General features: G+C 58.7%; 1 protein-coding gene across 1 annotated transcript in view; it reads right to left on the minus strand.

Annotated features, from left to right (window-relative positions):
• LOC119036728 (contactin-4) overlaps positions 1-12,275 on the minus strand; it is a 392,180-nt gene that overhangs the window by 97,823 nt on the left and 282,082 nt on the right. Inside the window, exon 6 of the mRNA XM_053668956.1 lies at positions 3,640-3,837. Within this exon, the coding sequence (XP_053524931.1) occupies positions 3,640-3,837 (198 nt within the window). The remainder of the gene's footprint in view (positions 1-3,639; positions 3,838-12,275) is intronic.

A 12,275-nucleotide genomic window follows, 5' to 3' on the forward strand; every position in this document is an offset into this window, starting at 1 on the left:
CTCCCTACCCCAAAACTAGACCGAGACTCCCTGCATCCACTCAGACGCGGTCAGACACAGAGCCACGCCCCTCTCGGGTTTCTGGCACGAGAGTTGGGTTCGCCTTCCTCCGGCCCTTTTCCAAACCGCTGGGATTCCCACGCAGGCACTGAACTTGCTACCAATGGCCGTGCACTTGGATCCTCAGCCCACAGATCAGATGAGTGGCTCTGGGCACTGGAAGGAGGTGACGCCTTGGAGGGCTGTGCAGAGAGCAGTGCTGACTAAAACGGGGCCTTGAGAGAGGGGGTCTGCGTCCCCCCGAGACACGCACACAGCTGCACTGCGGCAGGTGGGGTGCGAGGGGCGGGCTGTCCTGCTGGGAACGAACCCGGGTTCTGCTCCCGCCTCTGCTGCCTGCAAACACTACACAGGAGTCGGGCTTCTTTACTCCAGCCGCGGCGGATCACCGCGGGGCCAGCGCATCATCTCCCACACCTTGTCCCGAGCTCCCGAAACAGGGCTGCCATGCTGCCTCCGGGCCCCCGATCCCCAAGGCTGTTCCCTGCCCCCCCAAGTCCAGCTGTGAAGGCCCCGACTCCAAGTCTGCTCCTCCGGGACCCTTCGCTGCCCTGGCCCCCAAGCCCTCCTCTCCAGCCCAGGGTCCTTCAACGACCAGCAGGTATCAGAGCTTCTTTGCCCGGATCTCACTCTCACCCAGCATTTCTTCAAAAACATGTTTATTGAGGTAGAATTCATGTACCAAAAAGCGGACCCATTAGACATGACCAATTCCATGACATCCAGTAAACTTAACGAGCTGGGCCGCTGACCCCGTAACGCAGGGGTGACGTCGTGCCTGTACTGCCAGGGACAGTCGGCTGCGTGTGAACTGGGGGACAGCGTGCTAACCGTTTCCGGTTTGGGCAGTTCACATAAGGTCGTCTTCTTCCAGGTGAGAGAAAGCCGACTTCTGTCCTCCACTAGGGGGCGTTTCTGCGCCCCCCTCCCACCGACCGGTTCTGCACAGTGAGCGGAGTCCAGTGCTCTCTCCAACTCACGCGTGTCGCCCGAGTCCAGGCGGTCAGAGCCACGGAGAGCAGGACACAAGGCGGTCTCCGGATAGTTAAAGACACCCTGTGCTCGGGGACTGGGAAGGTTTTCCATGAAGGGACACGTGGCAATGGTTTTATCGAGACTTCGTGACTTTCACAGACTCCTTCAGAGCTCGGCTCTGTCACTGCCACTGGGAGGTGACCACAGACAATGTGTAGGAGAAAATGACTACGTTCCAACGAAGCCTCAGTGACAAAAATGGCGGTGGCGGGCCAAGTGGGCCCCAGCTGAGAGGAAGAGGGGAGCGCAGGAGTTCGGGAGAGCTGGTGGGGCCGGCAGGCACGTTACGGAACCGAGGGGAGACTGGGCAAGCCTGCCGGATGCGCTCTCAGGGGAAGAAGGGCATTTGCGCACATCAGCAGTAAGTGATCAGAGGATGTGATGAGAAATAAGCTGCCGTGTTCAATAGCAGCAAGCTTATGGAGGGCCTGGGAATCATCCCAAAATACTGCACATTTCCACAAGGAAACATTTTGAACTTTCTTCACCCAAACAGGCCCCGGGCAGGGGCGGTTTGAACACACGCTGGACCCACTGCCTGGACTTTGCTTTCCTCCGTCCTGGGTGGGCCAGCCCCGGTGGGTGGCCAGGCTGATGGCCAAGGCCAGGCCAGGTCTCCTCGCCCCCGGGCTGTGGCCACTGAATAATCTCACCGCAACTGGGTGGCTCTGAGCCAAGAGACACTCAAAGGAACCTGCTGGAATCCTCTGCTCTCCCCAGGACAGCCCCATGCCTGCCTCCAACCGCAGTCAGGCCCTCAGCCCAACTGGACTCCGAGGGCACGGACCCCTGCATCCGCGGTGGCGGTGACAAATGCAGGACAGGCATCAGTGGGTATCCGTCAGTTACACGCACAGTCGAGTGAAAGCCCTACGTCACCTCGGTTCCCAGCCGCACACGCCTCCTTCTCTCTTCTAGTCCAAATCCCCATCTGCAAACGAGTTCCCTGGACCTCAGCTCATCGCTTCAATAAAGAATGAGTCGCTAGGCCCCTGGTCAGCTGGGGTTTCTCCGAGACCGCAGGTTCTCAGGGCCTGATGTCACGGGCGTTCACTTCGCGGTGTTCCGCACACGCGGACTCAGCAGGAGCTTTGTAACCGACCCTCGACACGACCTTCGGAGGCTTTTGGCACCGTGAACGTGGACCTAAGGTGGGGCGGACTGTGCCGGAGGCTCAGAGGTCACTGCCAACCTCAGCTCGCCCAGCCTCTGAAACAGCTGAAGCCATTGAGACGCTCTTCAGTCAGATCGGCGAGACCAGTCGGGCAAAATGTCTCACGGCCCACGGTCTTCCTACAAAACACGTTCTCGGCGGTGGTCTGCCAGCAGGGGGCAGGTGCAGGCTCCGACGGTGTCCTCACTGCTCCACGGGCCCAGCGACCCTGTTCACCACGGAAGGGCTGACGTCACGTCCATGTGAAAAAACAGACAGAAACCCGAATGCGTCAACTGCGACCGCTTACGTCGCTGTGTCAGCCGGAGTGGAGGGACGCAGGTCTCGTTCTTATTCACTCCACAGTTACACGGAGAGTCTGCCCCGTCCCAGGTGCGGGACGGGGGGTGGGAGCTGCAGCCGAGACCGAGGCCGAGGCCGCTGCAAAGGCAAGTTCACAGTGGGGCGGACCTGGACGCGAGTGGGTTGGGCTCTGGGGGGAGGTGACAGGCCTCACTGGCCTTTGGAGGGAAGGGCTGAGCCCAGCAGAGGGGGAGGGGCAGGCAGTGGAGGCCTCCTGGGGAAAGTGAGGGGCCTGAAGGGAGGGGAGGGAGGAAGGGAGGGAGGGGGGGAGGGAGGGAGGGAGGGAGGGAGGAAGGGAGGGAGGGGGGAGGGAGGGGGAGGGAGGGAGGGAAGGAAAGAGGGAGGGAGGGAGGGAGGGAGAAAGGAAGGGAGGGAGGAAGGAGGGAAGGAGGGGGCACCGCGGGAACAGGCGCGCTCATAGACCCTGTGTGGAGCTGGGCTGGGCCTGCAGGGCGGGGTGGCCGCCTTTGAAACCACACCTGTCACTGCACCTAAGTGACTGGGGGGAACTTCACAGAGTGTCTTGAAATACTCTCACAGAAGAAGGGACGTTAAAAGGCTGCCCGCAGTGAGCCCTGGCAGCCTGAGTCTTGCTGTGCTGGGCGCTGTGTCCCCGGGGTTGGAACTCTGGACGGCATTTGGAGGGCTGAGAACTCCGTCCCTACACCGGACTCTCGGTCACATGAGTGCCCAGAGAGGACTGAGGGCGTCACTGCCCCGCCCCGCTTCCCTCTGCCCGCACGTGTGTTCGGCGGGAAAGGGGGAGATAGAGTCCTGTGCCGTTCGTGTTTGCTGAGCCCACACTCCACGCCTGTTGAGATCACAATTAGATTTCTAGCTCATTCTCCCCAATGGAGTCGCGGGGTTACTTCCGGCACAAGTGGGGAATCACGGACGCCAAACTCAGAAACCTTTAGGCTTTTGCCACATTTAACTTAGACACTCGGGTCCGTGTGTCCACACCGCAGCTTCCACACCTAACCCGCGGGCACCAAGAACGGGCGACCAGAGTCCCTCGGGAAACTCACCGTCGTTCCTCAGGATCAGCGGCGTGGGGGGGCCCAGCACCCTGTGGTTCGTCACCGTGTTCGTGACCACGCAGGTGTAGTTCCCGACGTCCGAAGTTTCCACTTTGGCGATGTACAGGTTCCCGGTCTCCTGGGAGACGAAGCGGCGGTTGTCCTGGTAGGAAGGGTACTCGTTGAAGATCCAGGCATAGCTCAGCTCTGAAAGTGAAAGGGACCCTCGTTACCGACGTGGCTCTTGGGACTGACGCCATGTCTGTGAAAGAGATGGTCAAGCGGTGTCCCCGCTGCTGCCCACAGGTGGCTGTTCCGCCTGCTGAGTCGACACAGCAAGTGACTGCGGTCCCTCTGCCTCCGTCCACCCAGTTTTATTCCCAGGGAACAGGAGGGCGCGGAGGCACGAACCCAGTGTCTTTAAGACCAGGGAACAGGCCTGCGAAGTTTGCTGAGCGCAGTTCGCCGAGTGCTGAGCGATGCCCCCGAGCCACTGCCCCAGTCAGACCTGGCCCGTCTACCCCGCAGGTGGCAAACACAAGGCCCGAGGGCCAACTCCACCTTGTTTGATCCCGCCCGGCACCCTGTTACTACCCAGCGGCAGCGCCGAGCTCTCACTTAACTGTTCAGGAGTAGTTACATTCACACAGTCCTAAAGTTACACTCGGCCCTTTGAAGGCAACTGTGAGGCTGATGCAGCCCCTGGTGGACATGAGTTTGACACCCCTGGTCTACAGCCTCGAGACGGCAGGGCCAGGCCACCCTGGGCTGCCCTTCATCTCGTGGGTAATACCCACTCACCGTGACAGCGCCTCGGAGCGCCTGCCAGGTGCCTGCACCCGGCCCGTGGTCTCCAGCAGGCTCTGCAGCTTCCACTGACCGAGAAGCGTGGGCACGGAGAAGTAAAGGACGCAGTCTGATCGCTCCCACTTCGGGTCTTGACCCAGTCCCCTCCCTCTCACCGACAATGAAGACGCCTGCTCTGTCCTTACTTGTGAGCGTGGACTCTTCCTCCGTCATTTCAGTGGGGTGGTGGCTTAATATTGCAGCAAATACTAGCTAAACACACAATGACTGACGGACGGGTTGGCTAGTCCCATACACGTAAATCGTAACTTAAAAATTAGCTGAAAAAATATTACATCCATCAGGGGCTGACTACAAAGTAACAGTTAAGAGCAACCTTTTCGCAAATACTAGTCAACCCAGGACACTTGGGGGTGGGCGTTGCCAGCAGTCACGTCTGCGAATGCTGTCCTGGTGATGGAGGATGTGGGTGTCGTGTGAATGAACAGGGCGCCTGGGCTCCCCACCTCAGAGAGGACCCCACAGCAGGGCAGTGAGGTGACCGGCTGCTGTGAGCCTGTCACCAAGGACACAGGGCCACCCGCGCTCCAGGCCCTTCACGGTCCCGCTCCCTGCAGTGTGACCTCCAGCTCTGTCCACGGCCAGGGCTGGGCGGAGGGGTTCCCCCACTTGTCCCGTTTCATTTTTGAAAGCGGTTCTGGTGGGGGTGCGGGGCGACACCATGAAGGGGCCGCCGGGTTTCAGAACCGGGGCTGGGCGGGGGCTCCCGGCTGCCCTCCCACGGGACGCCGGGCCCATGGCTCAGGGCACTCAGTGTCCTCGGGAGTGACCAAGGGTCTGCTCGGCACTGGACACGGAACCCTGAGTGCTCCGGGAGACGCTGTTGTCACCGAAGACTCAGGCCCGCCGGGAACTGCTGCGTACTCTGCTGTGTACAGAGCTGGAGGGGCCGGGGGACTTCAGCTGCTTGTTGCTGGACCTCGCCCTGGATGCAGGGTCTGAGAGCGGCCACACTCCGTACTGTGGCCTGTGCAGCAGAGGAAGGGACCCCGGGCTGAGCGGGGGAGGGCACTCTGTGTCGGTGAAGGTGAGGCCACTCTTACCCCTGGAGAGCCTAGCAACAGGGCGGGGGGGGCCCCGGGACGGTCGGGGGGTGCCGCCCCGAGGCAGGTTTCCCACCAAACAGGAGATTACCCCCCCCCCCCCCCGCAGCACAGTGCTCCCCACTGGACCCGGCGAGTTCCGGGCCCCCCCCCCAGCCGTCCCTGAGGGTCTCGATTCTGCCCCGGCACAGGGAGGGCGCTGCCCACCCTGGAATGAGCTACGGGGGAGATTTAAGGATGAAGCAGCGTCTCCAGAGTCATTTCCCATCACAACGGCAACCAGCCCTCACCTCTCCAAGGAGTCAAGTAAATGAAAGCATGTATATGTTTGTTTTCCCAGAGACGTTTTTCAAAACTGCTCCCAGTGGCGAGGCTTTCTGGAGTTTGTGGGAGAATGCCCTTTGTAACTGGAAAGCTATTTGGACCACGCGTATCAGAAAAAATTCACCTGCTTTTTTTTCTAATCTAAATTTTTTAAAAAGACCAGAAGACCCCAATTCAGACCCGTGTTACAGAGGGAACGCCCATCATGCTTCACTTTCAGCGGCTCTGTCCGCCGAGCGGGAACGAGAAGGTGTGGCGCGGCTGTGCCGGAACAAGCGTGTGCGTGAACGCCGTGTCACGGGCACAGCTGAGTCATGGAAGCGCATCACTTTTAAAAGTAAAAGGTAAAAAGCATAACGTGCTTTTTAATCTATTAGAAAGTAAGTTAATTACTCTGGCGTCACTGCTGCTGTGGCGGAAGGGACTGAGCCCGCGCATCTGCTCAGCTGGGGCCCTCCGAGTGTTTCTACGCTGTCGCTCAGGCTCTCTGCCCGCACCCCGAGCAGCCACACTCGAGAGGGCCAGACGGCAGAATGGCTCTGAGAAGCACTGGGCTAAGCCAAGTTTAACAGATTTTTTAATTTCTCCTTTCAAAACAGGCAAGAGATTTTTAATGTGTCGACGATTGTGGAATTCCTCAGGGCTTGTCTACTCGAACTTATCGGATCGCAGTACCCCCTCTCAACCGTCTTTACACACACACGCTGCTTTTCCAGACATTTATGAGTAGGTCACGAATCCGAGGGTGGGAATTCCTGAGCTAATAAAGGCGATGATTCCAAGGAACGGTAAGTATAATGTGAAGATTATTACCTGTATTACTTTGGTTTGGGGAAGATCGTTAAGTAACATTACACAGCAGAAAGCAGCAGCAAACATTAAACCGATGCTGTAATAAGTTTCCCAGACCGTAATGACGGTTTGACACTGTAACTACCTTCCACTCCGTGGATGGAGACACAAGCGACAGTGGCCCGGGAGAGTCCCCGGCGGACGGCGCCGAGGACCGGATCTAACAGCAGCTGCACACCGTGACCTCTGAGACCTCGGGGGCCCTGAGTGCAAAGGTCGGCCAAGCATATGGGCTGGGGCCTGGTGAGGTCATGCTGAGCTAAATGCTGAACTCTTGAAGGGGCAGAGAAAGCTTCTAGAAAAACATATTAATTTATTTTTCTTGACAGCAAATTGCTGCCTAGGCCATTATGCTTTCATTTCTCCAAGACAATGAGGAAGGAGCACTCGGAATATAATACAATGAAAATGCAAAAGCAGGCAAGCGCATGAATCCCAGTTTTGTTTCTTCCTTTGAAGCCAAGAAAGGAGAGCAAAGCTGGAGGAACCACGCACTGACTCCAGTCTGGAGTAGTGAAACCCCAGTGCGAAGCCGTAGTGACGAAAGCGGTGTTGTGCTGGGACAGAGACAGACACACCGATCAATGGAACAGGACAGTGAGCCCGGAAACGGACCTACACGTACGTGGTCCACGAACGGATTAGAAAGGAGCCAAGGGCACAGCGCCGGGAAGAGATGGCCTGCTCAGTGCGAGCTGCCGGGAGCGCAGGGCGGCTGCGCGCCAAGACTGGAACTGCACGCTGTCTCACCCCGTTCGCAAAGGCTGACGCGAGGCTTTTTGAATCTGACACCAAAGCAACAAAGGAACAAAGCAACAAAAGCGAAAATAAACCAATGAGACGACATGTATTTACAGATCCTACAGCCGGTAAGGGATTGATATCCAAAATGTATAAAAAACTCACACAATGCAGCTAAAAAGGAAATCATTAAAAAGTGGGTGTCAGATCCGAACAGACATTTTCCCCAAAGAGAAATACAAATCCGACCAGGCAACACAGGTACGTGAGAAGATGCTCCACATCCCTAATAATCGGGGAAGGCAAATCGAAACCACGATGCGATGTCACCTTGCAGAAGGTCGCCTGTCAGACTGGCTATTTTCGGAAGGACAAGTATCACTGAGTGTTGGTAAGGACGTGGAGGAAAGGGGCCCCCCCGCACTGTTGGCAGGACCGTAAACTGGCGCATCCACGTGCAAAGCCAGCGTGGAGGTTCCTGAAACGACACAAGAACGGAGCCCTGGCTGGTGTGGCTCAGTGGATGGGGCACCGACCCGTGAACCAAAGCGTCACCAGTTCGATTCCCAGGCAGCACATGCCAGGGTTGTGGACCAGGTCCCCGGCGTGGTGGTGGGGGCGTGCAAGAGGCAACCACACACTGGTGTTTCTCTCCCACCCTCCCCCTCTGTCTAAAACTAAATAAATAGAATCTTCAAAAAATACAAGTAGAACTGCTTTATGATCTAGCGATCCCATCTCTGGGCACTTACCCAACGGAAATCAAAACACTGATTCAGAGAGACACACGCCCCCCATGATCAGTGCCACAGCCACGGTATAGGAGCAACCTGAGGGCCCTTGGACAGACAAACGGACAAAGAAACGGCGGCATCTGTACGCAGTGGAACACTACTAGTAATGAAAGAAGAACAAAACCTTGCTATTCACGCCCGAACGGATGGACCTCGAGGGCACTGTGCAGTGTCGGATACAGAAACAGGCAAATCCACACACCCTCCCACCTCCCACGTGAAGCCTAAAACTCAGCCCACCGGTGGGGCCTGTGGATGCGGAGAACGTGTCGGTGATGGCCAGGCTGCGCGTAGGAGACATGGGGAAGGGGGTCGAAAGGCAGAAAAAATGTAATGTTTTCTAAACCCAGCAACACAAAGCTTCCTGGCCGCTCCATCACCCCAACAGAAAGAGCCGTTCTTCGGTGCACCATCTCCACTCCAGCCTACAGGCCCGTGGCTTCTCGTGATTCCAACCCCAGCATCAATGCCATTAAAAGACACGGAAGTTCTGAGGCCTGGACTGGGGGAGGGCGGAGCATCCAGGCTGGCAAAGCAGGCAGGCCTGCCCGGCCCCAGTAGCTGCCCCGCCACCCGGGCCCCCTCGGGGACGCAAGAGAGCTGTCTGCGCTGCGAAGAACAGAGCGAGCGATCTTTCACTCAAAACGACGATACGGTTTCCCCCTAAGAACCAAAGCCTATTTTTATCAGAGCCCAACAGGAATGCAAGGAGTTACATGACATGCCCTCGGCGCTCTGGAAAACAAAGCGGAGGCACCGTAACAAAGACATTCTCGGCTCTGCCACCTGCGGGAACGGCTCCCACCCAGAGTGATTTCCTCGGGGGCTCCGCGCGGTATTTATAGTTACTCAGACTTGACAGATTTCTTTTGATGAGTTTTCCCACACTAATTGCTCTGGAAGTGACAGGCAGTTCTCGTCCCACCGGCAATGTGGGACGGCGGAGTAAACACATGCTCGCAACGCAATATTTAATAATCATGGCGCTCAGCTGAAAACACGGAGACTGTTTATAATGTGACACCTGTTGAGGCAGAAGGAGCTGGTCACGGTTTTTCTGACTGGTGGCATCGAAATCCACGGGAAACTAACTAGAAAAGGTCACTCTTAATTGGTTCTCTTCTCCATGTTTGGGGCCCGCGGCAAAGGGGGTTTGCCGCTATTTTTAACAGGCCTCAGTCGAGCGATCTTTGAAGGCAGGGACCCACGAGCAGATCGGCCGGTCACTGTGCTCTGTGGGGGGGCTCCTAACTCGCTCCCAACAGGCATTTTTCTCTGGAGTTGAATTCTGCTTCGACACAGGCTGAGACCTGTCCCCACGCGGCAAAGGTGCCCGTGTTCAAAGATGCCTCTCCGCCCTCTGAGCTCTAAACCAGAGAGCCCCTCAGCCCCCCCTTCAGTGTACGTACGGCGAGGTGACTGAGTCTGGATAAAGACATGCCCGGGTCACAGTCCCCAGGGTAAGTGGCCAACGTGGGGCTGCGAGGTAGCTAAGAGAAGAATGTTCTCCCAGGACATGCTGGTGAAAAGTCGCAAGCAGGAGTGACCCAGGGACCTCCGGCTTCTGAGAGGTGAGGGCTCTGGACTGCGCCTCTGATCACGCAGACTCTGAATGGCTGCTGCAAGGCCTGTGTACACTGTTCCCCGTGGGGGCAGCAGGGACGGGAGGCGTTGGGAGCAGCTGGACTCTGAGGGGCTGCACCGGGACGCATGTGGCACCTCTGCTCACTGTGGGGGGTGCGTGGGGGGGCACCCGCTGGCGGCCACAGTCTGTGCTGAAATCAGGCCGGAGCTGAGAGGCCACCTACTCTGAACGCCCTGTGGCCCAGAGAACTGGGTTCGGGCAGGTCCCCTGCGTCAGGCAGGACCTCCCAGGGTCCAGACACTGGTTTTCATTACCGACTAGTGCTAAGTGGACTGGGGTGGCGCCTACCTGTCACTGGGCCACCAGGTGCCAGGCCCACACCCCTGGAAGACACTGACCACTGATTAGGCCGGACACAGGTTCACGGCCATTCTCAACACACCAAGTTGGGCACACGCAGCAAACCTCTTCGCCCCCTTTGCAAGTCACTGAGATAAAGGAAGTGGTGGCCACGTGAGGCGAGGGCCACTGAGGTCGAGCCAAATGCTGTCCCAACCGGGAAAGCGCCTCTGAAGGGAGCCCCCCGACCACCCCTGTAATTGACATGCGGGCCCAGTGCTTGCTCTTCGTCACTCAGGAGCAGGCGTGGGTGGGGGGACGCTTTCCAGTCAGCTGCATGCCCTTGACCATTGCTCTGGGGTCCAGCTTCTGACCTTCCTGCTTTTGACAGTCATTTCTCACTCTCTTGCTTCTATGTTTACTGGGTAAGCTGGGGATGCAGATTTTCTTTAAAAACATGTAAGTGGAAGTGAAGGAATTTCACTTGAAGGCAATTTAACACATTGTCTTGACAATAAGCCAATATGAATGCAGATGGAAGGGCTTTTTAAGAAGTGCTGGGCGGGCGGCTGGTCGCCTCCGGACCTGCTCCGGCACTCCCAGCGGACCCTCCTCCGCTCTCGGAAACGCATCCGAGAGGCCTGAGAGGCCTGCAGCGGGCGGGCTGACGCCTCTACGGAAGAATGCAGGGACGAGGCGGAAAAGCACCCTTTCCTGAGCCTGCTCAGCCTCTCCGGGGAGGCTGGCCGGTGGCGGCGGCTCACAGAACGAACCTCCGGGCCCAGGTGTGTCTTTTACGGTTCCACGTGCTTCAAAAACATCAACGATCAAATAGCCGTTAGGGTACTGGGACTTTCTCCAACGTGCGTCCTCAGCAGGCATCCTGGTGGCGCTGGCTGTCCAGCGTTGGGGGCGCCCAGGTCATCAGAGAGCGGTGACCTCCCAGATGGCAGGTGGTGTTTCTGAGAACCGCCGGGAGCGCCGCTGCCTGAAAAGATCGGATCGCACGGGGGTGCGCGGAGCTCAGCGGCAGTTCTCACGAGCAGCCCTGCAGGTCTCCAGCCGCCCTGGTGCCGGGCCGCTGACTTGGCGGGCACTTAGGCCCGGGGCTGCTGCCGTGGGAGACCGAAGTCCAGGCCCGGGCCGAGAGTGCACTGCTGTTTGCAAGCGGGCGCTGGAGCCCGCAGACCCAGGCTGCCCGAGTGCAGTGCTGGGATGCGGGCGGGCGTGGGGCCGAGGCCGCGCGGAACCCACACTGGCGCTCTGTGTGTGGCTGTGGCAGGAGCCGCCCAGCCCGCTCGGTGGGGCCGGACCAGGGAGCCAGGGCACAGAGTTCCCGCACTGGGAGGGGAGGGGACATGCTGTTCACTGAGATCATGGCCTCTCCCTTCTGTTACCCTCGCGGTGGCATTTAAAGGTGTTAAGGGCACTGCCGTGGTCAGGAAGGGCTCAGACACAAAGTCCGCTTGCGGAGCGTCAGTACCTCGGAGCAGAGGACAGTCACATTTAAAATACTCTGACCACGTGAAAACCGCACAACAGGGAGAGGGGCGGGGCCGAGTTCAACGCGCCCACTGCGGGAGGGACCCCACGCTCCAGGGGCGGACAGGGCACCCACTGGTCACAGCTGGAGGCAGACGCTGTGGGTGTGGGGCTCCCTGCATCGCCCCCTGCCGGGCCCGGACCCTCCCCGGAGGCCACAGTGTCCACGGCCGGGTGAGGGTCTGCCCCGCCAGCTCCTAGACGCCCGTCCCGAGGCCTTCCGTGCTGCTCCACCTTCCTTGTCGTGGGCCCCAGCACCCCTCACCTTGGTGCGGGGGTCTCTCCAGCACGGCCCACAGGCCCTGGCTGAGTCTGGGCTTCTAGGGCACAGCTCTGAGTCATAGCCTTCCCTCCCACGAGAGTCCTCCGGGCCGGCTGCCTCCGGACGCAGTGAAAGGCCTCCAGCTGGTACTCAAGTCTTCTCATGGCAGGACTCCAAATGAGCCACTCCTCACCTCCCACCTCACCTCCCACGCGTCTTGCCACAGAAGTCCACGTTCCAGGCAGCACTCCCCTGCGCCAGGCGCTGTGGGACTCTCCGAGGCTGAGCGGTGGTGG

Source organism: Artibeus jamaicensis, unplaced genomic scaffold, assembly GCF_021234435.1.
Source record: "Artibeus jamaicensis isolate MK-2021 breed Jamaican fruit bat unplaced genomic scaffold, CSHL_Jam_final contig_519, whole genome shotgun sequence".
In the NCBI taxonomy this organism is placed as follows: Eukaryota; Metazoa; Chordata; class Mammalia; order Chiroptera; family Phyllostomidae; genus Artibeus; species Artibeus jamaicensis.